This window comes from Prionailurus bengalensis, chromosome B3, assembly GCF_016509475.1.
Source record: "Prionailurus bengalensis isolate Pbe53 chromosome B3, Fcat_Pben_1.1_paternal_pri, whole genome shotgun sequence".
NCBI classification, from domain to species: domain Eukaryota; kingdom Metazoa; phylum Chordata; class Mammalia; order Carnivora; family Felidae; genus Prionailurus; species Prionailurus bengalensis.
This window is the reverse complement of record NC_057355.1, coordinates 10,487,779-10,511,490: the sequence shown is the minus strand read 5'-3', so window position 1 is coordinate 10,511,490 and position 23,712 is coordinate 10,487,779. Positions and strand designations below refer to the sequence as shown.

The following is a 23,712-nucleotide window of genomic DNA, read 5'->3' as shown; positions in this document are numbered from 1 at the left end:
ACAGGGAATAAGGGGTATATTACATAATGATAAAGGCATCCATTCATCAATAAGACAAAACCAATACAAATGTGTATGCACCTCACAACAGAACTTTAAGAAAAGAAAGCCCTATAGTATACAGATTGCATTATCTGGCCAAAACATAAATATATATAAATTATATTTTGACACTTCTAAATAATTTTGAGATGAAGAGTAAATATTACGGGAAAATATAAAATAGATATAAGAAGTTGATGCTGCTGAAGCAAAATTGGAGTGAAATGTTCCTAATTAAATTCACTCACTTTTTAAAAAATATCAAGAAATACGAAAAAGAAACTAAGACATAAAGAAAGAAATATGAGAAAAAATATTATTATTTAAATACAAAATATGCAAAATTCCAGTAAGACTGATTGTAAAAAATGACTAAAAGTGCAAATGGGTAGTATTAGTAGTAAAAAGGAAGAATTTATTGTTACAAATCTAATAAAAACATATATATCATAAGACAATGTTGTGAAGAACTTTGTGACAATATAATTAAAGCTTAAAAGAAATAATTTTCCAAAAGAAAAATGAGCATATCTGAATATATTAATGCCATTTAAAAATGAATTGTTAATCAAAATCTGTTACCTCAATTAATGGCAAGCTGATATGGTTAGAGAGGCTATCTTTACCAAACCCTCAAGGAATCGACTACCACTACCTTACGCAATTTGTTTTAGAAGAAAAAGTGTGTGTGTGGGGGGGGGGGGGGGGGGGGTGGGTAATAAACTTGATACCAAAGGCAAATGGAAAAGTATAAGGAAAATACATACCATCTTAGGAACAGGTGTAAAAATCCTAAATAGTACTTTAGCAAATCAAATTTGTCAATCTATTGCCATGAAACAAATTAACAATGAATCAGTAATACACATCCCAGGAATCAAGTATGGTTGAAAACCAGAAAAACTATTATTTTAACGTATCATATGAGTAGGTCCAAGGAGAAAACCTTATAATTATCATAGTAGATGCAGAAAAACATTTGACAGACTCAATATACTTTTTTGACAAAAAAGAAGCTCGGCATAATCAAAACAGCAGAGATTTTTCTTAACTTTCTAAAGGCTAAGATTCAAAACATACAGCAGATATCATATTTAAGGATGAGATACCAAAAGCACCCACTGATGTCAAGATACCCATTAGTCCTGCTCCTATCCATCACTGAGCACAACACAACGAAAAGAGAACATAATTATAGGGAGAAGAAAGGAAGAGATAAAATTATCATTAATTTTTGTCAATGTGTTTGCCACATACAAGAACCAAGCAAATCTACTAAGAAGTTATCAAAATGAATAGAGTTGTGTCAATGTGTTAGATCAAAAAAAAATCATGTATAAAGGAAAAAGGTGAAGAAGGGGCAAGAGAAGAGAAGGAGGAGAGAAGAGGGAGGAGGAGGAGAAAAAGAGAGGGTAAAGGTCCCACTCACAACAGCAGCAGGAACAATAAAGCACCAGTAATAAGCCTCACAAAATACATACGAGATTTTTTGTAATGTTTATTTATTTTTGAGAGAGAGACAGAGAGAGAGAGAGCAGGAGGAGCACAGAGAAAGGGAGACAGAGGATGCAAAGCAGGCTCTGCACTGACAGCAGAGAGCTCGATGCGGACTCGAATTCACAAACCACGAGATCATGACCTGAGCTGAAGTCCGCACTTAACCGACTGAGCCACCCACATGCCCCGTGAGATCTTTATAGAGAATATTTTAAACCAATATTGAAGGGCATAAAACAATGACTAAGTAAACAGAAATGCAGTATTCAATGATTGGAAGATTCTACTTTGTAAAGATGTCCCCCGATGAATCTAGACCTTCTATGTCACTCCAATCAAAATCCCAACCAGCTGTTGTTAATGGAATTTTAGAACTTGATCCTAAAACTCATCTGGAACAGCACAGGGGCAAAATCAGCCAAGAAAAATGTTAAGAACGAGGTGGAAGAACCTGGAAACACAACAAAACAATGAAGTTCCGGCAATAACGTCAGCGTGGTAAAGAAGAGATAAATTAGAACCATGGACCCAAACGGAAAGTTGAGAAATACAGTTACATATATACGGAAAAGTCACTTAGGATAAAAGTGTTACTACATAGCAACAGGTGAGAGATGGGCAATTTCATAAATGTAGAAACAACTGGTTATTCCTATGGGAGAAAAATCAAATGATTTCTCTGATAGATGGAGACCACCTCCAGGCAAATTAAGGGCTGGAGTGTGAAAAGAAGCTTTCAAACTTAGAGAAACAAACAGAAAATGACTTTAGGACTTCCAACAGGAAGGATTTCTTAAATTAGAGCCAAAAGGCACAAATCTTAAAGGTAAGTGGCAAGCCTGGTGTTAGAATACAAAATCTCTGCCCAAGAAAGGACTGTTTACGCAAAAGTTAAAAAGCAAATCGCAAAATGTCACAGCCAAGAGAAACCCAAGGAGGCATGACTGACCACTAACTGTGTAGTGTCCTGGATGGATCCTGGAGCAGACAGAGAACAGTGGGTAAAAGGAAATCCCAGGAAAGCATGGACTTTACTGATAACATACTGATATTGGTTTATTAATCGTAACCCGTGTGCCATGGTAATATATTATAACAGAACATACAAGGGGTTGGGTATATGGAAACTCTGCACTATCTTTGCAATTTTTCTGTGAAACTAAAACTGTTCGATAATAAATAAAATAGACTTATTTTTTTTAAAAACACAGAAAAATTTCAAACATATGGTTGACAATTGGTTTTTACAAATAAATGTAAAGAACTCATGAGCTGTAGACTGAGTATGTGGGTCCCCCCAAAATCCGTATGTTGAAACCTAATCCTCAATGTGATGGTATTAAGAGGTAGGGCCTCTGGGAGGAATTAGGTCATGAGAGTCGTGAAGGGGATTAGTGCCTTTGTAAAAGGGGCCCCAGGAAGCTCCCTCCTGCGTTTCTCCTTATGAGCACACAGCAAGCAGACAGCCATCTAGGAACCAGGAAGAGGACCCTCACCAGACACAGAATCGGCCTGTGCCTTTCCCTTGAACTTCCAGCCTCCAGAACTGGAAGAAATAAATTTCTGTTGTTTATAAGCCACCCAGCCTGTGGTATTTTGCTATGGCAGCTTGAAGGGACTCAGATATCATGCAAACTAATATGAAAATGATTATCCAATGAATGAAATAAACGGAGCCCATGAACAGGTGCAGAAGAAGAAACCTGAAGAGCCAAGAAATACAGGAAAAGATACTCAAACTCATCAGGACTAGAAAATGCCAATTAAACGACAGAGAGAGACCACATCACCCTCCTTAATCCCACAAACTGAGAGTGAGCCCAGTTGTAGAGAAACAGGTGCACTCATCCTGCTCAGTGGGAAGTGTACTTTGTACAAGCCTCGTGGAGACCGGTGTGGCACTGAGGCTGAAGGTGTTCACATCCTTCCATCCAGCGATTCCACCTCTAGGTATATAAGCTAGAAACGTCTTCCACAAGAACACATATAGTCAAAAACTGCGAATGATTTAAATGTCCATCAAAAGAAGAAGAGACAAAGGGGTGCCTGGGTGGCTCAGTCAGTTGAGTGTCTGACTCTTGATTTTGGCTCAGGTCCTGATCCCAGGGTCGTAGGATTGAGCCCTGTGTCCATGCTGGCTGTGGAACCTGCTTAAGATTCTCTCTCTCCGTCTGCCCCTCCCCTGCTCACATGTGCACATGTGAGTGCTCTTTCTCAAAAAAAGTAAATAAATAAGCAAATAAATAAAACACAACTACATTATGGAATGCTCACATAATGGGATTTAAATGAATGAAACTGAATTATGTAGCTATACTAACCAATTCAAAGAATCTTCAAAACCCTAATTTATACAAAAAAAACAAGTTGTGAAATTTATAGTATAATTATACATTTACATTTATAACATAGTATGATATTTATCTAAACTTTAAACCACACAAAAGAATACTGTACAATGTTTGTAGATATATAAACACATGGGAAAAATATAAAAACACTCATGAATATAAAACACCAAATTTATTAACAATGGTGATCGTGGGGCACCTGGGTGGCTTAGTCAGTTGAGCATCCAACTTCAGGTCAGGTCATGATCTCGCAGTTTGTGGGTTTGAGCCCCGCATCAGGCTCTGTGCTGACAGCTCAGAGCCTGGAGCCTGCTTTGGATTCTGTGTCTCCCTCTCCCCCTGCCCCTCCCCTGCTTGTGCTCTCTCTCTCTCAGAAATAAATAAACATTTAAAAATTTTTTTTAAAAAGCAATGGTGATCATCATGTTTTGGGAGAGGGAAGGATCGCACCAAGTGACACAGAGTGAGTAATATTTAATCTATTTTAAAATCTGGAGTAAATATAGCCTAGTTTATGATTTTATAATGTTAGGTGCTCTGAATAGGGTTGTTGGCATTATTCTCCATTCTCCACATATTTGATGTATTTCACAATGGAATTAAAAAGAAAGGAGACAGAACAATTGTTATTTGCAAATGATGAGATCATATAACAATAGCAAAGGGAAACTGTTAGGACTAATAAAAGAGCTTAGTTAGATACCAGATAAACACCCCAGAATCAATAGGATCTCTATTTATTTGCAATAACCTGTGTAAATGTTTGATGGGGAGAAAGCAAACCCATTTTCAGAAGCCAATTAAGTTATAAAATATCCTGGAAGGGTCTCCACAAAGAACTAGGCAGGGCCTACATTAAATTACAAAATTTTACTGAGCAATTTTATCAACTCTGAACCATGATGTATGTTTTATATCTCAACATTACGGTGCTCAGATACGGAATTGGAGGCTTACACAGGTCAGAGAGGGTTTGGCTAGTCTCTGATGCGTATAGACTTGGAACCTAGTCCCTTAAGCTACTTCCTCAGACCCAGAAGCCAGAAGGTGCATTTACACATTTCCCAGCCTTTGGAGGTTCACGGACCTTCACTGCCCTGAAACAGACCCCTGCAGCTGAAGAAATTTCTTATGCATGCCTCACTACAAGGAGCTTTGAACAGTGTGGGTTACACCTCAGTGTGATGCATGAAACCAACCTTCTCTTTTCTGCTACACTAGCTGCCTTATTTCAGAGATCAACCCCCTGACCTTCCATTAGAATTCATTAGATGGTATCTCATTGTGGCTTTGATTTGTATTTCTCTGATGATGAGTGATGTTGAGCATCTTTTCATGTGTCTGTTAGCCATCTGGATGTCTTTGGAAAAATGTCTGTTCGTGTCTTCCACCCATTTCTTCACTGGATTATTTGCTTTTTGGGTGTTGAGTCTGATAGCTTTTCTCCTATTTTTTCCCCTGGCTGATTGTCTTGTATAATCTCCTTCCCCGGTCCTAACCCTCCCAGAAAGGAGACCCGCCAAGCAGAAATTCCTTCCCAAGTGGAAAGGGTAAGTTAATTAATTAATTACTTTACACATGCTCTGGGGCAAAACGCTATCCTCCTTTCAATTAACAGTACGAGAAGCCTGGCCTGACATTTTGGCTCAGGGTTTAGAATACAAACTTTTTCTCTTGCCTTTCTTGCACTTTCCAAAAACTCATGAGTTCTACAACAAAAGCGGTGTGAGAACTCAGAGCCCCCTGATCCCATTAGATGCACCAGGAGGCTGCAGATGGTGCTTGGGGGACCAGCCAAAACTGATCTGTGTATACTTTGGTTTCTTCTTGGTGCCAAAGATGGTCTTTCAGGAGGATGAAGTTCAGGTTTCAAGAGGTTCTCTTTTATTGACAAAGCCTGTGGGTTTCCCCCATGTGTGGCAGTCAATAAAATAAATAATTTCTATCTAAATTTTAAATTAACAAAATGTGGATAAAATCAGCAAAGTGCGGATTGGAGAAGTGTCCCACCCAAGCTAAAGAGCAGCAGTTAACTCTCGGAAGAGGCTTGGGGTTTTCAAAGATGAGGGGTCTTCTACTGTACGACCGGCAGGTGGCAGCAAAATCCAAGAAAAGAAACCAGGTTCCTTCATTTCTTAGATCAGTTTCAACGTTCCTAATCTTCCAAGTTAAAAAAAACCCTTTATATTCAAACAATTTGCTGGGAGTAAAAAATATGGGCTTCACGTGATAGCGGGCTACTTTTAGGATCCACTGGTTAAAAAACATATAAATGTCAAGTTAAAATGAACTCACCACTACTTTTGAAGGAATTTATATTTTACTAATTACACAAAAATAGCCACGTGCTCTTGAAATGTAGAAATATGGCAGCATATCTGTGCATGTGGAATGTTTACATTCATTCTCAGACAATGCTTGGCATGCCTATGCATTCTCAGACCCTTGGCAATAACTGTATGGTACCCTAGGGTCCTGAGTCCATTGGAGATCACTGCTTTCATGAACCCTGGCTTCCTCCTCACTCCCACCCGGAAGCTTGACACAAGTTTCCAGAGGCTGAGAAAGTTTAAAAGAACTGAGTGGATCAGAAGTTCCCATTTTCTATGTACCTAAGTCTAAGAACTCTAAAACCAGCCTGTTGCAAACCATGAGGCTTCTGGCATTGCAATGAACTTTTCAATGCAGAAGATACCATGTGACACAGGGCCTCTGTGGGAATGGAGAGTTTCCCAGTGAGACACTATCTGAGTTAACCAAGGGTTTGGGATTGGAGTCCGACTGTTCTATTTACGTTGGATGCGTGATTTGGGCAAGCCAGTCAGCCTCTCTGAGCTTCTGTACCCCCAAGCATATTCCTTGCCTCCTGAAGGGTTCCATCATTTTTGTGAGGATTAAATGTAATAGTCTAGGGGCACCTGGGTGGCTCAGTCGGTTAAGTGTCTGACTTGGGCTCAGGTCATGATCTTGCGGTCCATGGGTTCAAGTCCTGCATCAGGCTCTGTGCTGACAGCTTAGAGCCTGGAGCCTGCTTGGGATTCTTTGTGTCTCCCTCTCTCTCTGCCCCTCCCCCGCTCATGCTCTCTCTCTCTCTCAAAAATAAACATTAAAAAATAATAATAAATAAACTATTAAATGCAATAGTCTATATAAAGCGCTTAAGGCAGCTGCCAGCACACAGAAATGCTTCATAATGTCAGCAGTCATGGTTATGCTTATAAGCCTCATTAGCCATGTCATAGTATGGTCACTACTACTAACATCACAATAGAATATCAATGAACATTGGAAACTTCATAAACGAGGTCTTTTTTACTGACTCAGTCTGTGCAGGGAATGGTGTCACATCATGGGTGACATCTGGCCATCCGTAATGTCCCTTAGTTTCCAACACTTACAAAGAGTTCTTATAAAGCAAGGACAACATTTCTTCCTTGGCAACGTCAGCACAAAGTCGCCTGACTTAACAGCAAAGAGCCCTGAGAGTGAGAAATCCTGGGGTAACTGCCATCCATCCCCACTAGCTGCCATCGCTGGAGTGACCACTCTCAGCAGATTTCAGTGACTGAAGTGTCTGCACAGAGGCCGTGTGCATGTGTGGGCAGTAAGTGTGTAGATGTTTGTGACTGGACTTCTACATTTAAACAAACATCATCTATGGGGTGCCTGGGTGGCCATCAGGCTGAACAACCACCTCCTGATTTGGGCTCAGGCCACGATCCCAAGGTCATGAGATCAAGCCCCGTGGCGGGCTCTGAGCAGAGCATGGAGCCCGTTTGAGCTTTTCTTTTTTTTAAGGTTTTTTTTTTCTTTTTTAAGTTTATTTATTTTGAGAGAGACAGAGACAGAGTGGGGGAGGGACAGAGAGAAAGGCAGAGAGAGAACCCCAAGCAGGCTCCGCATTGCAGCACAGAGCCGGACGTGGGGTTCAAACTCACGAAACTGTGAGATTATGACCTGAGCTGAAACCAAGAGTCGGACACCTAACCGACTGAGCCACCCAGGCGCACCAAGATTTTCTCTCTCTCTACCCCTCCCCTCTCTCTCCTTCTCTCTCTCTCTCGAAAAAAATTAATAATTTTTTTTTAAACACATCATCTGAAAGTCTGAATTCCTTGTCCACACATGCTTGGTCCTAACCTTCTTCCCCAAAGGTCTCATATTTGTAGAAATAATATTCCCCTTTTCATCTGACACTCTCTGTCTCATCCTAAAGAGCAGCGAATGTTTGCTAAGGGGCAGCCTATCAGAGCAATCCGGGCTAGCCTGCAGCAGACATCCTCCTATCCTCCCTGGACTGCACCCAGACACAGGCTCCTCTCCCAATGTGGCTGACTGACGGCCAGGGCCACTTCTCTCAGATGCTTAGCTGGGCACAGGGACCGTGGGACCCCATGCACCGCAGGGCAGAATTCTTGGTGTCAAACCTTGTACAGAGGTGGTAAATTATGGAGTTTACATCACTGACACTGAACTACCTCGGTATTTCTGGTGCCGCCATGCAGCTTGGCTTGATGAGCCTGCAAAGTGCAATTCAGGAAGGGAAACAGGAGTAAACGTTCAGCTGAGTAAATCATGTGGTCTGGGGTCAGCTTTAATGTACTGTCCTGACCCATCTGGGGGCCTGCAGAGACCGGCCTCAAAGAGGCATTCTTTTTTTTTTTTTAATTTTTTTTTTCAACGTTTATTTATTTTTGGGACAGAGAGAGACAGAGCATGAACGGGGGAAGGGCAGAGAGAGAGGGAGACACAGAATCGGAAACAGGCTCCAGGCTCTGAGCCATCAGCCCAGAGCCTGACGCAGGGCTCGAACTCACGGACCGCAAGATCGTGACCTGGTTGAAGTCGGACACTTAACCGACTGCGCCACCCAGGCGCCCCAAAGAGGCATTCTTAAAGCCCAGTGCGGGGGACGGTCCATGTCACTGGTCCCAGGAATGGGAAGAGAAGTAAAAGGGATTGATGAGACAGCCCCACAAAGATGTGGATTCTTGCAAGACAGCACTGCTTTTGCCCCTCTTTATGGCAGTGAGCCATGCAGACCCACCCTCGGAGGTAATATTAGATGAAAGAATCATATAAGATAGCATCATATCAGCGTCTGGAGTCGCTTCTAGAGAACTTCCAAACTCAAAGAAAAACCTCAAAAACCAGACATTGGTTTGGCATAGGGATCTCAACCCTCTGGGCGGGCCCCGTCTCTAGGCAGGCATGGGTCAGAGGCCACAGCCCTGTGGGCATCTCCATTAAAGGTGTGAGGTCTCAGGAAAAGTGGTCTGATTGCCTCTCCTCAGTCCAACGTCCCCATCCTTGGATGAATCAGCCTCTAGCCAGGAGATTAGGGATGACTGGAGGCCAGCACCACACAGAGCCCCAGGATGCCTCATTATATCTCTGGCAACAGAGTAAAGCCATGGTACTACAATAGCCTCGGAGCTCATCCTCCTGCCATATTGAATTCTCTTTCCAATGCCCCCCCTGCCAAGAACAGTCCCCACAGACTATCACCTTGATCCGGGGAGAGTCTGTGGTCTCTCACTTACTTGTCGTTCACAAGTTTCCCGCGTCGGTGAATCTGATTCTCCATTGTGAAGTTGATGGTGGCATCGTATACATGCTCACCAACAAACACCTTCATTTTGGACTTGTATTCTACGTCTTGAAAATACCGAATCATATCAGGGAACCAAACCGTCAGTCCATAGTAGCTGTAATAGAGAAGACAGCACATTCGAGCAGCAACATGCTTTGTGCTTTCATGATCAGAGTCCACATTCCTAGGCTGGGGTAAATCAAGCTCATTTTAAATGTATGAATATGGTTCATGATTAGAAACTTCAGTATTATCACTCATCACATGAACAGATCTAAGGAAAAAATCATAACCATCTCCATAGATGCTGAAAAGCCACGAGACTTTTTAAAAAATGTCATTCCTGATTTAAAGAAACACCAATAGATTGGGAACCGGCGGGCACTTCCTTAACACATAAGAAGATACACATCTCAGTTCAAAAAGGAAATGGTAAAGGCACTCTCACTAACATCAGAAACAAGACCAGGACACCTATTATCCCCACCACTGTTTAACACCACATCTTAGGTCTTGGCCAACTCCGTTAGGCAGGAGCAAAAACAGGAATCTAAAATTGTGAAGCAAGAGGTAAGACTATCTCCATTTACTGGGATGACAAATGTATCGAATATACTGTTGAATGCGAAAAGCAGATGTGGAATGTGTGTTCCTTTAAATAAGGAAATGAAGAAGAAATAAGAATGAGAAACTATGTCTATACCTCTCTGTTGTTTCAACATTTGAAATGCATTGCCTACTCAACAAAATTAAATCAGATGTAAGTAAATATAAATAAGACCTATTTTAGAACTATCAGAGAATTGAATCCTTGTGTTTACTATCTTTAGCTTCTGAAATGTTTCCTTCTCATTTAGACAGAGGAAGTGGGGGGGAATAGGGTCTGGTTTCCTTTCTAGCTTTACCTATTCGGGTCTCCATGAATAGGTATGGAGAGAAAGTAGGTCTCGCCATGTTCCTCCATGAGTCAAAGAGCTAATAGACCCCCTTTAATTTCCTTTGGGTACAAGTGATGGTGAACAAAACAATTTCACAAATGGAAGTTTAAAATCTCATTGAAAGTTTCTCGCTGATAACAGCAATTTATTGAGCACTTATTAAGTGCCAGAAACTACTGCAAGCACTTTCTACCTACAGTAAATAGCCTCACAATGTGGTAAATGGCTGAAGTGGCATAAAGAGGGTCATTATATTTGGAGGGGCATGAAATGACAGGGATGAGAACCTACCAGTTAAGAGAGGAGCCAGCTAATCACCAATCCTGTTACATTCGATTTTCCTTATTGGGGGGGACATTATTGCAACGTTTCACTGTTTTATCTATTTAAAATCACAGTGCAACTGATGGCCGCCTACTCAGGCCTTGTTCCCTGCTTGTTCCCCAAGAACAGAAGCTAGATTTTGTTTCAGCAGCAATGGTATCTTTAGCTCAGAGGCCAATCCTGACTAGTCTGAAATCCCTGGTAAATCACATCCCCTTTGCCAGTGATTAGTTAGGCGGTAGGTGTGTGACACATCTAGCTAATAAAGCGGAGAGAAAGGCTGCTGGGGAGGGGGGGTGTGCTACTGAGAAAGCATTCCTTGCTGTTAAAAAGAGAAGCTCGGGGGGCGCATGGGTGGCTCAGTCGGTTAAGCGACCGACTTCAGCTCAGGTCATGGTCTCACGGTTCGTGAGTTCAAGCCCCACGCTGGGCTCTGTGCTGACAGCTCGGAGCCTGGAGCCTGCTTCAGATTCTGTGTCTCTTTCTCTCTCTGCCCCTCCCCTGCTCACACTCTGTCTCTCTCTCTCTCTCTCTCTCTCTCTCTCTCTCTCTCTCTCTCTCAAAAATAAACAAACACTTAAAAAAATTGAAAATAAAAAGGAGGAGCTCAGAGAGAGGCAGCCTCTTCCTCCTTGGAACATTTTCCCATTGGTGTTTTTGTTTGTTTGTTTTGTTTTGTTTTAATTTTGTTAATGTTTATTTATTTTTGAGACAGAGAGATACAAAGCATGAGCAGGGGAGGGGTAGAGAGAATGGGAGACACAGAATCCAGAGCCAGCTCCAGGCTGAGCAGTCAGCACAGAGCCCGACGCAGGGCTCGGACTCACAAACCCCGAGGTCACAACCTGAGCCGAAGTTGGACGCTTAACCGACTGAGCCACCCAGGCGCCCCACCCCCATTGTTGATGGGATGCCAAGAAGAGGTCAGGCATCTGGTCATCACCAGGAGAACTATAGCCTGAGGCTGAAATGCCACCTAGAGTCTGCCTCTCTATGGAATTCTTGTTACAGAGGAGAAGACATGCCCTTGTTGTAGAAGCTACTAGAATGGGTTGCCTGTTACTTGCAGCCAAAAGCATCCAGACTCTATGTGTTAGAACTAATTGTAATCTTCGGTTTATAGATGAGGCACTTGCACAGGGAAATTAAGGAGGTTAAGTAAGACAGAATTTACCTTAAAGCCATGGTGAACCAGACCACGGCCAGAATCAGTGTGTTCATCCTGTAGGGTCCCATCACGCAGTACATAGCATTATCCCAGACCTGTAACCCAGAGAAAAGTTATTAAAGCAAGGGACTTGTGACCTGGAAGATCTCATTCCTAAGATGTTCTGATAAATTCGCAAGGAACCCACGAGAGAATGGGGAAACACAGTCTCCTGGAGGCAGCAACGCTGTTCAAATAACAAAGAAAGCCTCTTCTCTTCTCACTGCCTGGCCTCAGCCTCCAACATAACAGTCCTAGAGCATCTTCCCTGGGAACATGACAATATTCCACACATGTCATCAAAAGCACGCTGAGTTGGGATTCTGAGACACTGAATAACCTTGAGTAGTGAGTTCTGCTCCCTGTGTGTGGGAATGGGTGATATTCCCAACATTTAACAGCCGTTCAAAACGAAGGTCATTGGCTGCCTCAGTGCTCGACAGCGACTTGACTGGAGAAGTCACTTCTCCAGAGAAATGGCCTTGCTCTACACAGAGACTTTCTCAGAAATCTCCAACACACTTCAAGGAATCTTCTACTTCATACACTCCTTTCTTCCTCTGAATTATGTAAAAAGAAGATGCTAGAGAGAAGGATGTTTACTAAGAGTAGACGTTGCATCTGCATCCAAAATCTCTTCTTCGGGGAGGAAGAGCAAAGAAAAGCACTAAGGTTTAGAGAGTTTGTGGTTCAAGTCACCCAGGGAGTGAGAAGCTGGCATGAGCTACGTCCCAAACATGCCCGTCCAAGGTACTTCCTCCCATCATACTGCCTTGGGTTGATGGGGGCATTCAGGGTCTTTATCCTTCATCCACCGAAGTTACAGCTTGCCTACTCCCTCTCATCTCCTGCACGTTCCCAGGCATACCTGCTTGAAAGTGGTCTTGAACCTGACCAGCCAGCGCTGGTACCAAGTTCCTGTTGAACTTTGGATCTCAATGAATTCATCCATTTGCTTGGGAGTTTTGATGTGGGACACCTGCAAAACAAAGATGATGGAGACAATCTTAACCCCACTTTGTGTCACACTTTTCAATGTTTCATTTAGTGTAACTGACTTTACATAAGTTATCAAGGGCTACGGGAGCCTTTGATGACCCTCTAGTTCAGTGATCTTAACCAAAGATGGACATGGCCTCTCTTAGGGCTCTTTCCCAGACAGGTACGTCTTACCGCAGACAAGATGAACCCATCTTTTCATTAGATCATGCTTTTGAGAAATTTATATTCGTCAGACATACTACACTGAATTCCCATCTGTATCTGATTTGCCTACACTAGAGTTGACTCCACCTTGAAATCCACAAATCAATCCTTAATAGGTATTAACTATTAACATCACAGAAGTCTAGGGCCCATGTAAGCAATGGTGTGTGTGTGTTGGGGAAAGTGTTGCTACTTAAGATATTTGTTTAATGTTTATTTATTTATTTTGAGACCGAGAGAGAGAGGAGAGGCAGAGAGAGAGAGAATCCTAGGCACTGTTAGTGCAGAGCCTAATACAGGGCTCAATCTCACGAACTGTGAGATCATCATCTGAGCCAAAATAAATAGTCAGATGCTTGGGGTACCTGGGTGGCCCAGGTCACAATCTCATGGTTTTGAGTTTGAGCCCGACATCAGGCTCTCTGCTGTCAGCACAGAGCCCCTTCAGATCCTCTCTTCCCCCCGCTCTCTGCCCCTTCCCTTCTAATGTGCTGTCTTTCTCAAAAATAAATTAAACAAGTTTTTTAATAAATAAAAAAAAATTTTAATTAAAAAAAAAAAGTCAGAGGCTTAACTGATTGAGCCATCCAGGTTCCCCACTACTGAAGATATTTTTTAAAACACAGCAGAATGGAAGAAATCATGTCCTCCTTGCTGTCTCTGGTTTTCCTAGTAGAAACCCAATAAATGCAGAGTAGGGATAAGGTTATATATCTCAGCGCTCCCCCTCAAGCACCCTGCAAAGTGTTGACTTGTCCAATGTCACCAGGTAGCCCCTGTGAGCAATCCTGACTCACCAACACAGTGTCTGTCTAGTTAACCCATGTTTAAAGCAACCACTGAATTCTACAACCAACCATCATGTCGGGGAGATTCCGAACCACACAAAATCTTTTTAGCCAAGGTTCATGCTTGCAGACATATTCAGGGGGAAAACAGAAGAACATTCAAAAAAAAAAAAATTCAGAGTTTCCATCACCTTCTCCAACAAACTTTTGTCTAGGGATAAAGGTTTTAGTCACAAGAGTGTCTCCATCGCTTTCTTCGGCCATCTGAGAACGTGAGGACACGTGAGGAGACAGGGCTGGAAGTCCACAGGGAAAAATCAGACCCTGGATATGGACAATGGACTCATTAACTCTGAGCACTAGGTCGAGGACAGCACAGCTATGCTTTTCTAAACCCTAAAAGCAGTAATTCTTAAACTTGGGGGAGGGCCGGGCACCTCTCTGAGAATCTGGTAAAAGCATCTTCCTGAAATTGGAGGGACATGAGCACACTGAGAGCCTCCTGGGTGTGTCCAACCATCCACAGGTGCACGTCCATTGCAAATCTCTCTGCCTGGGGACACAGGAGGGTGAACGCACAGGTCCTGCAACAGAACTCTCAGCTGGAGCTGGGCTTCATGTTATCAGACACCTGCAGGGAAACCATGAGCCCTTGCTGCAGCCAAAAGAGGTCAGAGCGGAAGGCTGACACCAAAATCAGGAAGCAATCAAAAATCGGACTCCAAAGCATTAAGATGGACACTCAAATGCAATCTTTTCCCTTCGTTGCTCCTGGGGGAAAAAAAAAAAAAAATAACACCCTATTCCCCAGGGATTTAGGGATTGAGTGCATTAACAACTTCAAGCAAAATTACTCTAATTTACAATTAACTAGGATACTTGTCTTTGATTGGGTCTAAATCAGGACATGGCCTGTATTCACCCCAGCCGTGCAGAACATTTCACTGGGGACACCTGCCAGGGGGCAGCTCCGAAACTTGGGAGGCAGTCAGTAAATGGGGTGGCTGAAATCTAGGGCTTTGTAGGGAAGCAGAAAGTTCTCCTCACCCCTCTTAGCATCCCAGGCTGGGTGTGAAAATTAAACTGACAAAGATAAATTAACAGGAGAAAAACCTACACATTCGATTGAATTTTAACATGTACAGGGAGCCTTCCAAAGAGAACGAAGAAGTGAGCAGAGCAGAAAGCTTTTATTCCTTTTAGATCAGGAACCAAGGGGGCGCCTGGGTGGCGCAGTCGGTTAAGCGTCCGACTTCAGCCAGGTCACGATCTCGCGGTCTGTGAGTTCGAGCCCCGCGTCAGGCTCTGGGCGGATGGCTCGGAGCCTAGAGCCTGTTTCTGATTCTGTGTCTCCCTCTCTCTCTGCCCCTCCCCCGTTCATGCTCTGTCTCTCTCTGTCCCCAAAATAAATAAAACGTCGAAAAAAAAAAAAGATGTTTTTTTAGATCAGGAACCAAGGAATTTGTAAAGAATTGACAAGACAAAGGGGTTTGGGCTAAGAGTAGTAAATGGTGAAGAAGTAACTGGGACCAAAGCGTTGATTTACAAACAAATGTTTGTTTACACAGCCTTCTCGTGATCCCTCCCCCCCCCCCCCATCTCTGGTGATAAGAATGTCTTCTTTCCTCCTGGTACAGGGACAGTAACTTCACACAGCAGATTAACGACCTGTTCCAGGGAAGAAGGGTGAGTGGGGAGAGGTCAGAGTGACCTTCCTGCCTCTGCCATTTTCCCAAACTCCTTCAGTTTAAGACACTCAATATGCCAAGGTGCCATGTTTTAGGGTAGCGTGTCCTGAATCCCGGCAGCTCAAAGGCGAAAGCGAGGACCCGAGGACCCGGCATCTGTCGCTCTCCTGCTCATGCCTTCATTAGCTGCGGGGAGCACTTGGGACCAAAGCAGTTAACCCCATCCGGCTGGAGTTCACTCCAGACTGCCACTGCTCTCTGACCTGTCAGCACTTTCTGCTTGTTCTTTCTTTTCTTTCCCCCTGGCCCATCCACTCACTCACTTCTACATAATGAAGAGGATTACAAAGTCAGCAGGGAATGCTGAGGCCACAACCTTTTTAATTCTCTTTCCTGTTAGAAGAAAACTGCTAAAAGCAGGGGTGATGCCTAAAGACTCGTGGGCCAGCATGTGGGCTGGAGTAACAAAATGCCCACGGGTCACAGTACCCACCTCCCCACTCAGGGATCCCCGCCTGAACTCTTCCTCGAGATACACGTCCATCCCCAAGGTGAGGGGCTCTAGGGCGGGAGGGAAAGGCTGAGTTTTTTTTTTTTGGTTTTTTTTTGGTTTTTTTTGTTTTTTTTTTTTTTAATTTTTTTTTCAACGTTTTTATTTATTTCTGGGACAGAGAGAGACAGAGCATGAACGGGGGAGGGGCAGAGAGAGAGGGAGACACAGAATTGGAAACAGGCTCCAGGCTCCGAGCCATCAGCCCAGAGCCTGACGCGGGGCTCGAACTCACGGACCGCGAGATCGTGACCTGACTGAAGTCGGACGCTTAACCGACTGCGCCACCCAGGCGCCCCGGGAAAGGCTGAGTTTTTGCCTTTGGAAACCAGAGGCTTCCGGTTTATTGATTTCCAGGCTGAGACCTCCTTCCTCAAAATTAGGCTGCTTAAGGTTGAACACGTTAAGAGAGAATGTGGGATTGCCTCCCTAAACACCACTCCTGGTCTGGTGAGCCCACGCGGTTGATTTAGAAGCAGTCCTTCCAGAAGCAGCAGTCAGGGAAGCCACCGTGTGTCAGACACCGCAGGGCCACCTGGGTGAGACGGAGGCCAGGAAGAGCTTACAGCTACAGGGAAAGGCAGGGACAGGTGCACAAACGAGGCAGAGAGCAATCATCCATCAAGACACCTCTCAGGAGGGTTCTGGGTTTGCTTGGAGTAAATACACCAACAGACTGCTTGAGGGCCCAGGGAATAACAGAGACCAGTGATCTGTGGCGCATGCGCCAGAGGGAGGGCAGGGGAAAGAGAGAGAAGGCTAAAAGGCAGGAGGAAAAGTGGGGGAAGGGGAAGAAGGCTGTGTGCTCTGTGAGGAAGTTCCTCAAATTGTCAGGAAGGCTATTAAACTCGCAAATGCCTGGTACAAATGACGTGTGTCTGTGTCTGTGTGTGTGTGCATGTGTCTTTGTGTCTGTGTGTGTGTTTGTACACATGTGTCTGTGTGTCTGAATGTGTGTGTGTCTATACATGTATGTCTTTGTGTCTGTCTCTAAGGAATAAGCAGGAGCTTGGAGAACAGTCTGTGGAATGGGAGGGGGCAGGACGGAGCCAAGCACGCCCAGTGGGCAGGGAGCCCCACTAACATCTGGTGTCCACACCTGCAGGATTACAACCCATCGCAGACAGCGGTAGGGGTGGGGGTCCTGGGAGAGCCACGTACGCCCTTAACATCTTTCATTTCGAGTGTTTCTGTTAGTCAGTCGTGCTTCTTAATAAATGTGTGTCATAAAAGCACTGGTCTCATATTTTAGATATTTTTAGGAGCATTGGAATCGACAGAAACAGGCCATTGAACAGCAGCCATTTATTGCTTGGTTTAGTTTATGAAAAATAACAGGTCATAACATTTTTGAATAATAATTAACACTTATGTAGCCCCTACTCCAAGGCAGATAGATACTGGCTTAGGTCATTTATTCAATCCTTACCATAACCATATTTACAGATATTATTATCGGGTTTTTTTCACAAGAAGGAAACTGAGGCAGAGAGCGTGCCTTGCCTAAGCCCACACAGCCAGAAAGTATCAAAACTGGGATTTGGACCCAGACTGTCTTGCTCTGGGTTGTGGATTCTTAGCCACCACATGGTCCTGCCTGAGCCTTGGGGCTTGCAAGCAACAGTTAACAAGGACAAGTGTTCTGTCCAGAATCGATGGCAGAGGCCAAAGAAGCGAAAGCAGGGAATCGGAGCTGGAGGAGGCTCCCCCGGGAAGGGCTTCCTTGTGGAAATGGATTTGAAGTCAGCCTGAAAGGAAGTTATGCAAACAGGTGCTCAGAGACCCTCAGCAAGCCATTCCTCCCTCACCAGCCACAGACGTTGGCCAGGGGAGCAGAGACCATGGTAACTAACACGACATCTTCGTCGTGGAAACTGACGCTCACAAGTTCTTCACTTATTAAACCAGCAAGAAACAAAATTCAGCCTAAGAGAAACGGCTCTCCTGTTGCTTGCAACACTTAGATTGGCACAATCCGACTGAAATGTAATTTGGCAAGATAACTCAAGAGCTATAAAAATCCTAGTGCTTTTTGAGCCAGTCATTTTATTTCTAGGAGTCTAGTTGGAAAACCAACCCCAGAACTGGAAGGGGAAGCAACCACAAGGGTGAGAAGGTTCACTGCAACAATGTTAACAGGAACAAAGTAACAAAACAGGGTAAATAAATTTCTAGTATTCCCGGACATGTCCAGAGAAACTGTGTTAATGTTCCCAACATTAATGTTTATTAAAAGGATAATTCTGTGGGGTGCCTGGGTGGCTCAGTAGGTTAAGCATCTGACTTCAGCTCAGGTCATGATCTCGTGGTTCGTGGGTTCGAGCCACATGTTGAACTTTGTGCTGACAGCTCAGAGCCTGGAGTCTGCTTTGGATTCTGTGTCTCCCTCTTTCTCTGCTCCTCCCCTGCTCATGCTCGCTCGCGCTCTCTCTCTCTCTCTCTCTCTCTCTCTCTCTCTCTCTCTGTGTCTCTCAAAAACAAACATGTTTTAAAAAGGATAATTCTGAGACAACAGACAGAATGCTTATGAGTACTCTTAAAAATATGTCGATGTTGGGGCGCCTGGGTGGCGCAGTCGGTTAAGCGTCCGACTTCAGCCAGGTCACGATCTCGCGGTCCGGGAGTTCGAGCCCCGCATCGGGCTCTGGGCTGATGGCTCAGAGCCTGGAGCCTGTTTCCGATTCTGTGTCTCCCTCTCTCTCTGCCCCTCCCCGGTTCATACTCTGTCTCTCTCTGTCTCAAAAAAATAAATAAACGTTGAAAAAAAATTAAAAAAAAAATATGTCGATGTAAACATATGTACATATGCTTATCCCCATAGAAGGTCAGGGGTTTTATTGTATACTTCCTTTGTCCAATTAATATAATAATAGAATAAAATTAATTTTTAGCAAGACAAAATAGTGAAAAAGGACAGTCCCCCCCCTTTGTGGGCATAGATGCCACACACTCACCGTGAACACCTTCTCGGGGGCCCCCTTCGCCCTCATGTTGGTGTCATGCACTTGCTTGAGGATCATCCAGGCTTCGTCGTGTTTGCCCATCTGGTTAAAGCAAGCATAGAGGAATGAGAAACCTGTGGCTGAGTAGGGGTGGAAACCCTATGCATCTGAGTGTGTGGTGATTAGACAGGGACTCGCGGCCATCCAGGGCTCGTGAAGGACTAGGACTAATGTCCGCCCCCAGCCCATCTTGGAAGGATAACAGGGTAGCGCCTTCCAGGTGCAAATGGGAGGCACTACTCGGGGCGCCTGGGTGGCTCAGTTGGTTAAGTGTCCAAGTTCGGCTCAGGTCATGATCTCATGGTAGTTCGTGGGTTTGAACCCCGCGTCGGGCTCTGTGCTGACAGCTCAAGCCTGGAGCCTGCTTCATATTCTGTGTCTCCCTCTCTCTCTCTCTGCCCCTCCCTCACTCATGCTCCGTCTCTCTCAAAAATAAATAAACACTTTTTTAAAATTGTAAAAAATGTGAGACATTACTCCATTATACAGTATTCCCATCACACAGTACAACACTCCTAGTTGTAAAGTTGAATGGACTGCTGGGGCGTCCAGGTGGCTCAGTCGGTTGTGTGTCCAAGTTCAGTTTAGGTCATGATCTCATGGTTTGTGAGTTTGAGCCCTGAGTTGGGGTTGCTGCTGACAGTGTGGAGCTCACTTCAAATCCTCTGTCTCCCTCTCTCTCTGCTCCTCCCCCTCTGGTGCTCTCGATCTCAAAAATAAACAAACATTTAAAAAAAAATTTTTTTTAACGTTTATTTATTTTTGAGACAGAGAGAGACAGAGCATGAACAGGGGAGGGGCAGAGAGAGAGGGAGACACAGAATCTGAAACAGGCTCCAGGCTCTGAGCTGTCAGCACAGAGCCCGACGCGGGGCTCGAACTCACGGACCATGAGATCATGACCTGAGCCGAAGTCGGACGCTTAACTGACCAAGCCTCCCAGGCGCCCCAACAAACATTTTTTAAAAATTGCACGGACCACTAAGTGGGAGCCACATTCCTCTCTGACTAGGGAGAGCAAAGCAGCAATATGTTACAATTGAATTGTGTTCCTCCCACCCCAGGACCTTGGAACATGACCCTATTTGGAAAGAGGGTTGCTGTAGATGTAATTAAGACGAGGTCCTGGGGCGCCTGGGTGGCGCAGTCGGTTAAGCGTCCGACTTCAGCCAGGTCACGATCTCGCGGTCCATGAGTTCAAGCCCCGCGTCAGGCTCTGGGCTGATGGCTCAGAGCCTGGACCGCGTTTCCGATTCTGTGTCTCCCTCTCTCTCTGCCCCTCCCCCATTCATGCTCTGTTTCTCTCTGTCCCAAAAATAAATAAACGTTGAAAAAAAATTTTTTTAAAAAAAAAGACGAGGTCCTACTGGAGCAGCGTGGGCCCCTGATCTGGTTCGACTGGAGTCTTTATAAAAAGCCAGCCATAGGAATATAGACACACACCCGGAGACGACCTGGGATGACTCAGGCAGGAAGTGGAGTGAGGCAGCCGTGAGCCAAGCGACTGCCGGCAAAGCACCAGAAGCTGGAAGACGCAAGGAAGGACTCCCCTACAGACTTCAGAGGGAACGTGGCCCAGCTGACACCTTGATGTTGGACTTCCAGCCTCCAGAACTGTGAGACAATTTCTGTTACTTTAAGCCACTCAGTTTGTAACAGAGTCCTTTGAAACTACTACACAACAAAGGGAGTATTTTGAGATATCCCTGGTTAAAACAAAACGAAAACAGGGGCGCCTGGGTGGCGCAGTCGGTTGAGCGTCCGACTTCAGCCAGGTCACGATCTCGCGGTCCGCGAGTTCGAGCCCCGCGTCAGGCTCTGGGCTGATGGCTCAGAGCCTGGAGCCTGTTTCCGATTCTGTGTCTCCCTCTCTCTCTGCCCCTCCCCAGTTCATGCTCTGTCTTTCTCTGTCCCAAAAATAAATAAACGTTGAAAAAAAAAATTTAAAAAAAAAGAAAAAACAAAAAAAAAAACAAAACGAAAACAAACAACAACAACAACAACAAAACGCTTGCTGTGTCTGCCCCTGATCAATGGGACAAAAGGGAATTTGACAAGGTGATCACTCTGTAGAAAGATCTAGAAGGAGACACATTAAGTGGACTCAGAATTGGGGGTGGAAGAGATTTCTCCTCTGCCAGCCCCACCCTGTCTGACCACCACAAGCCCAAGTGCCCCGCCCCACCCCAGCTGGAAGGATTCTTCTCTCAAGACACCAGCAGAAACTCTCAGATGGTCCGTATGGTCAAGAGTCCTCATGGACTTGGGAACCACACAAGTATTGCCACAGATCTCGCTGCAGCAACTTGAAACAACACCCCACCGCTTTCAAGAGCCTCTGGAGAGAGTGGGGGCTGGAGGCAGCGTCGGGAAGCCCCCTCCACCGCCACCCAGCCTGGGGGAGCCCTGTCCCACTCTGCACTCGGGGAGCCCCTGCGCCCCTCCGCCCCTGACAGTCTGCGATCCAGGGTGCGCGGCCACCGCGGATGGCAGTGAAGCCAGACATAATGATGGGCCAGGTCGGCCAACAGAGGGGGTGGTTTGCAACCTGCAGGCAGGAGGGGACGCGGGGCTAAAGGGCTCTCACATGGGGTGGGGGGGGGGGGTGGGGGTGCTGACTCACCTCCAGCAGGAACCGTGGGCTCTCTGGCATGAACCTCAGGGCCACCATGGACACGGTGCAGGGCAGAGCGCAGATGATGACAAACACCCGCCAGCTGTGGAAGTGGTAATTGGTGCCCATGCTGAAGCCCCAGCCTGCGAAGAAGCAGCCAGAGCACTTTGGACATGATCTCAGAGTCACCTTCCAGCCCTGGCTCTCAGCTTAGGGCACGAGAGCATCGCCTGGGGAGCAGGTTAAAGTGCAGGCCCCCGCCTGTCTCCCCAGCTTCTGACGCAGAAGTCTGGAATGGGCTCTGGGAATGTGCATCCCAACAGCCCCCCAGGGTGGGCCAGGCCCGTTCTCTCGGCCAAGAGTACAAAGGAAGGCAGCATCCCATATTTCGATATAGTCATTAAAATTTAACGCCACTGACAGCGCGGACCCTGCTGGGGATCCTCTCTTTCCACCCCGCCTCTCTCCCTGCCCCTCCCCCGCTCATTTTTTCTCTCTCTCTTTCTCAAAATAAATCAATGAACTTCTAAAAAACTTAAGTTAAACAAACTGTTAAATAACAGATGTTCTATTCCCTGGCCTTGACAAATAAGGTGCCCTGACCTACCCTTGCAGGATTCCTTTCCTTTCCTTCTCCTAGCCCCTCCCACAGAGTGAGGGGCCTTGCGTTGACCCATGTGAACAAATCTCGCTCCGCCACAATGAGAATGAGTGCCCTTGTCATGATTCCTTGAGTTTAGTGGGAATTCCTGGGTTCTGAGCACCAGAGCATGATCTGGTAGGAGGGCGATCACTCTTCAGGGACCCCTTGCCTTATAGGAAGGGGTATGGCTGAAGGAGAGCCAGATCAGGGCCTTACATGACCCTGGGGATCCCTCTTACCCAGGTCAAAGGGCAATACCAGCTCCGGGTGATTCTAATGCAAAGGGTTTCAGGACCCACACTTTGAAAAACACCGTCAGTCATAATACGGGCAACACCCCGTTGTATCGTGCTCCACAGATACTGCGGTTTTTGCAAATTGCAGGTTTGTGGCAACCCCGTGTTGAGCAAATCTACTGACACCATTTTCCCATCAGCATCCACTCGCTTTGTGTGTCTGTGTCAGGCCTTGGTAATTCTAGAAATATTTCAAACGTTCCATTATTACCATATTTGTAACGGGGATCTGTGATCTGTGATGATTTGCCATAAGCTCGGGAGATGGTGAGCATGTTTTCAGCAGTAAAGTATTTTTTTAATTAGGATGTGTACATTTTTTAGACATAATGCTACTGTACCCTTAATAGAGTATAATTTGGTATAAACATGACTGCCGTATGCACTGGAAGCCAAATAATTCACTTGACTCACTTTACTGTGATATTTGCTTTATTGCAGCAGTCTGAAACTGAACTCCTAATATCTCCAAGGTATGCCTATATCACATTTTTTTTTTAATTTTAAAGAGATGGGGCTTCTAAATTCAAATGAATTCTATCATCACTGAAATGGAGAGACTAGCTCCTACTCAGCATTGGTTATTGAAAGCACTCTAAAATTCATTTTTAGAAATTGCTTCGGGATCTACGAAACATTATTTCAAATATGCCCATGGGTCGCAAAAGTCCCTCTTTTGAGGAATGGTAGCACAGAGGAAAGAGCCTAGACATTTGTAGTCACATAGATCAGAGTATAAATCCTGGCTTTCTCACATCATTACTGTGTTGGTGGGTTTTCATAGCTGCAGAATGCAGGTAACACTATCACCACAGATTTGCTGGGTACAAAAGCTTCTGACAACCAATAATCATTCATCTGCTTTGAGGGTAGATTTGATTTGTTTGGAAATAGCTACATGATACTTAGTGCCGAAGTTGTTGACTGAAATAGATGAATATCAGCAAAAGAATTGCTTAAAAAAAAAAAATCC

At 44.9% G+C, this 23,712-nt stretch overlaps 1 protein-coding gene across 2 annotated transcripts in view; it reads right to left on the bottom strand.

The window, feature by feature from the left end:
* SV2B (synaptic vesicle glycoprotein 2B) overlaps window positions 1-23,712 on the bottom strand; it is a 191,276-nt gene that overhangs the window by 22,736 nt on the left and 144,828 nt on the right. For both annotated transcript variants that reach the window (XM_043554753.1, XM_043554754.1), the window contains exons 5-9: window positions 21,810-21,943; window positions 19,139-19,228; window positions 12,821-12,931; window positions 11,920-12,008; window positions 9,434-9,598 (exon numbers count right to left, since the gene is read on the bottom strand). In XM_043554753.1, coding sequence (XP_043410688.1) covers window positions 9,434-9,598; window positions 11,920-12,008; window positions 12,821-12,931; window positions 19,139-19,228; window positions 21,810-21,943 — 589 coding nt within the window. The remainder of the gene's footprint in view (window positions 1-9,433; window positions 9,599-11,919; window positions 12,009-12,820; window positions 12,932-19,138; window positions 19,229-21,809; window positions 21,944-23,712) is intronic.